We start from the raw sequence: 4,654 nt of genomic DNA, 5'->3' as shown, positions 1-4,654 counted from the left end.
GAGACCAAAACCTTAATTAGACTTAGTTTTTAAACAAGTTCTTAGAGGAGGTTTGGTGAGGGAATCCTGAGCCAAAGCAGTCAGTAGTGGGAGAAAGGAAGTCAGTAAGCACAAAAAACCAAAGTTAGGGTTCTCAGAGGAAGCTGCTGAAGCTTAGAGGAACAGACAGGACCAATGCCATCTTTCTGTAATAGGAAGTGATCATTGAACAGTCATCTGGATATACCTTATTGAAAGAGAAATGTTTCTCATTAGCTAGACATTGCTTTTGCCACCCTAGAGAGTATTCACTTGGTAGAATAGAACCTGGCTTCATCTAATCTTGTGGTGTTCTCTCTCTTTTTCTTAACGATGAGGCTGATGTCATTTTTCAGTGCATTTATGCAAGATTCAAGGTGATCCCCGAAATCCTTTATCCCTTGAGTTTGCTTGTGGAGATATATCCGCAGTGATTCCACATCATCCTCGTCCTACAAAATACATGTTATACACTAACTACATTTATTGCAGATAAGGAAAGATACCATCTGACTGTTGAATTACTGTCCACAGCATTTCACGTCTGTTTAGCACCTCCCAATGCATCACAGGTAAGATCGGAAATGTAAAACAGAATTGCAGTCACAGATCAGTCAATTGTATCAAAAAGGCACCATTGAATCAACATCCTACAAAATGTAGAATCTCTGGCATTTGACATTAATTGGAGGATGGAAGAACTGAATTTGGGTGAAACATACCGGTGGTCGATGTCGCCTCAGTCCGAGTAGTTGGCTTTGCACCCTGTTCATGCTTTTGTAAAATGTTTTCAGAGCCTTGGCAAAGTCAACTTCACAGCTGGCCTTGCATGTGCTCCTCCAACAAAAGAGTTGAGTGTTCATTTGGTGGAAAGACTTCTCTCCGGGTCTTGAGCCTAGAGATAAACAGTCAAACAAAGAAGAAAAGCATTGGGGGACAAAATTCATTTCACTGTTTCCTGTTTGAACTTCAGAAAGGGGCAGTCACAGAGCCCAGAATTAAGCACTGGGTTGCCCAGCCTGCTGTTTTAATACTGAGCCAGTTTTTTATTCTAGCAGTTCTGCATTCTGATGCCTGAGGCTCCTGTTAAAAATAATCATAGAACTATAGAATCAATGCTAGCACCATTAAATATAGAAACAGGTGAAAGCATAATACAAAGAACAAAGTAATTTTCCTTCCAGTCTGGCTTTCTGCCACCATCTTCTGCTCCTGTACACCAGTCATACAAGTTGGGAGGCATTAATTGGACATTAGTTTAATCTTATTATAGCAGGGCAATTGGGAAGTGAAGTCAAAGTGCTCTTTCACAAAAAAGATAGTGGCAATTTAGACACCCAAAAAGATTTTTAGGCCGGAGCATCAGAGATGACTGGAGTTAATAAAGACCACCCAAGATCTAATTCACTGGAGGTACAGATGCTAGTGGCTAAGTGGGCTTTCTAATCCAAATCCAATGAAGGTGAATGAGACTTTTTTCTGGCTAGCAAGTGCAGATTTTATAAAGAAACCTCTGAACTGCTGTGTATTTGCTGCTGTGGGTACCACAGTCCATGTGGCCTGCTGCTCCACTGTGGGTTTTTTTGAGAGTATTTTAATAAACCCCTTTAGGCTTTTATTGTAGGCCCTGTTCAGTCCTTTGGATACAGTGCTTCTATTGGATGACTGAGCTGCTTGAGCAAAATTCCTACTGGTATTTATACATGACTTGCTGGAAAAAGTAGGAACTAAGACAATATAAACCACTTAGTAGTGATTCCTTATTACTAATTTTATAATTTGAGGCAATAGCTCATGACAGGAAAAAGTATTACAGCTGTCCAATGGATTCATTGTAAGAACTTGTAATTTTTTTATGTAACTTTCTCATAGAAAGTTGCTGGATCTTCTGATAGTTTGAGGTAGCGGTGCTGTTGTTGTATCATTTCCCATCTGATGAACCGTGTCCCAAACTGAATGCAAGAGCCGTTAACCTTGCAAAGGGGAAAGAGCAGATTTAACAGAACATGTACCTAAAAGCTAAATTTTGTTTCCATCAATTTGGCTTGATTTAATTGCTACACAGTAGGGCAATATTTTAAAATAAGATGTTCGCAAATCAGGAATGAAATCGAGCAACACTTTTTCCACACAAAGGTGGAAATCTGGAACTCTTTCCCCATACTCCAAAAAGGTGTGTGTGGTGGGTCAGTTAAGTTTCAAATTCAAAACTGATGGACTTATCTTGTGTAAGGCTCCAAAGCGTAACAAGATAAACGTAGTAGAGATCGGCCATTACCCAACAGAATGGTGAGGCTGAACAGCTTAATCCTGATGCTGTGAAATTGAATCTTAGGCCCTGTGGTTTTTGTTAAGCAGAATTTGATTTATTTGTAGAAAATGGAATATTATAGAAGACGATTGTTTTGCAACCTCAATTACTTTGCAGCAGGCACCAAAGCAGGTTGTCATTTCTACATTACCAGCGCTCATCATTTTCTTTATGTTGGCCTTTAGGGTGACATTGTCTCTTCTTAAGGTTCTGTTGATGTCCCTCAGCAGATCAGTTTCCTGCTCTAACTTTGATAACCGGATGTAAAGTTCAGAGAGCTGGTCATCTCCCTTCTCCTAAAGAATTGGATAAGAATTTTGATCATGCATTCTATTAAGCTATTATTAGCTTCCAAGCTTAGCACAATGCATGAATACTACAAACATAATCTGGTCAAATATGCAGCTGGTCAGAAGTAAATCAGACATACAAACATCTCTTTTTTGGATCTTTGGCAACAAGTGGTCTATTTGATTGAATTAGTGTTTTAAGTTTTATTTGTACAAAGACCAGAAAATTACTTCAGTGCTGTACCTTGCATGCACCAACAGTTAGAACTACCTATGCTTAAAAAAAAAAGTAGCTGCTTAATTGGTTCAGCCAGGTAGTTCCCATTGATTTTCCTGGGAAAATTCCACAATTGCATTCCATATTTCCTGACTTTTCTTCTGGACTCAGATTTTAAGATTTTCTTCCCTCGTCCTTTGCACTGCTATCGGCAGAAGAAAGTCTCTTTCTATCTATACCGTTAAGTCCAAAAACACAATCATATCACCTCTTTACCTTCTATATTTTAAGAATACAAGCTTAACTCTTGCAGCCTTTGTAACATTCTGGCAAAAGCAATGCTGCATTCTTTCCAAGGCCTTTGTATTCCTTCCAAAGTGTGCGGCAGACAACTACACACATTACTTTAGCTGTTGTCTAATTGGGAGTAATGTTGCTAAGTTGCATTGTACTCTCCTTTTAAAATTATAGCAGTCTGGTTGTAGGAAATATCTCATTAGTTTTTCAGTCCATCATTGTCTCTGCCACTTTATGTTCCATCTAACCTACTTAAAATGCCAATCTTTAGTCATCATCAAGTTGCTAATAATGCAGATTGTTGCCATCAGATTACAAATTTACATTAATCCACTCAGAGTGAACTGAGCATTTCAAAATGGATGGCACAAGTTCCTATGGTGATAACATTTCACCTGCTTTCGTATCCTCTCTGCATGATGCTAAATGTGACCATCAAGTATTCTGCAGTTACAACATAGAACAGTACAGCACAGGACAGGCTCTTTGGCCCACCATTGTCTGCACCGTCCATGATGCTAATCTAGACTAATCCCATCTGCCTGCACGTAGTCTGTATCCCTTTATTTCCTGCCTCTTCATGTGTGTCTAAACACTGCTTAAACATTGCTCTTATATCTGCTTCTACCACTTCCCCTGGCAACACGCTGCAGGCATCTACCACCCATTTGTGTAACAAAAAATACACGAACCTTAAATCTCCTTTGAACTTCCCCCCTCACCTTAAACCAAAGATTCTGACTATCGACCTTATCTATGCATCTCATAACTTTATATACTTCTATCAACTCACCCATCAGCCTTCAGTGCTCCAGTGAAAATGATCCAAGTTTGTCCAACTTCTCCTTAGAGCTAATACTCTCCAATCCAGGCAGCATCCTGGTGAACCTCTTCTGCACCCTCTCCAAAGCCTCCACATCCTTCCTGTAATGTGGCGACCAGAACTGCTCACAGTACTCCAAATGTGGCCTAACCAAAGTTTTATAGAGCTGCAACATCACTTGCCAGCTTTTATACTCAACACCCTGACTGATGAAGGCAAGCATGCCATATGCCGCCTTTACACCCTAATCTATTTGTGTTGTCACTTTTGGGGAGCTATGGATGCACCCCACGATCCCTCTGTACATCAGTACTCCTAAGCATCTTAACTATTTACTGCATGCTTTTCTCTTGCATTTAATCTCACAAAATGCATTGTCTCACACTTGTCCAAATTAAACTCCATCTGCCATTTCTCTCCCCGGGTTCCCAACTGCTACTGTAATCTTCCTCATAATCTGCAATTCCACCAATTTACATCATAACATGTGGAAATACATTTGAAAGAAAACTACAGGAACAGTTTCTTTACAAAGAACATGCAGATAAAGTCTACTTACCACATTACTACTGTGGGGTAGCTGTGATCTCTCATAATCTACAATTATACTGCCTTCGTCAGTAACTTCAAAATCACCAGGAAAGACCATTTCTGCACAACCCTCTAAGTAATACAAGGAAAAATGTTAAAACCCGTAA

The 4,654-nt window shown here is 39.6% G+C and overlaps 1 protein-coding gene across 1 annotated transcript in view; it reads right to left on the bottom strand.

The window, feature by feature from the left end:
• Window positions 1–287: 287 nt before the first annotated feature.
• Window positions 288–4,654, bottom strand: part of kif28 (kinesin family member 28) — a 41,069-nt gene continuing 36,702 nt past the window's right edge. The window contains exons 20-23 of the mRNA XM_052011265.1: window positions 4,516–4,619; window positions 2,481–2,625; window positions 741–913; window positions 288–470 (exon numbers count right to left, since the gene is read on the bottom strand). Coding sequence (XP_051867225.1) covers window positions 288–470; window positions 741–913; window positions 2,481–2,625; window positions 4,516–4,619 — 605 coding nt within the window. The remainder of the gene's footprint in view (window positions 471–740; window positions 914–2,480; window positions 2,626–4,515; window positions 4,620–4,654) is intronic.

The sequence above is a fragment of the Pristis pectinata genome, chromosome 3 (assembly GCF_009764475.1).
Source record: "Pristis pectinata isolate sPriPec2 chromosome 3, sPriPec2.1.pri, whole genome shotgun sequence".
Classification (NCBI taxonomy): domain Eukaryota; kingdom Metazoa; phylum Chordata; class Chondrichthyes; order Rhinopristiformes; family Pristidae; genus Pristis; species Pristis pectinata.
This window is presented reverse-complemented; position numbering and strand designations above follow the sequence as displayed.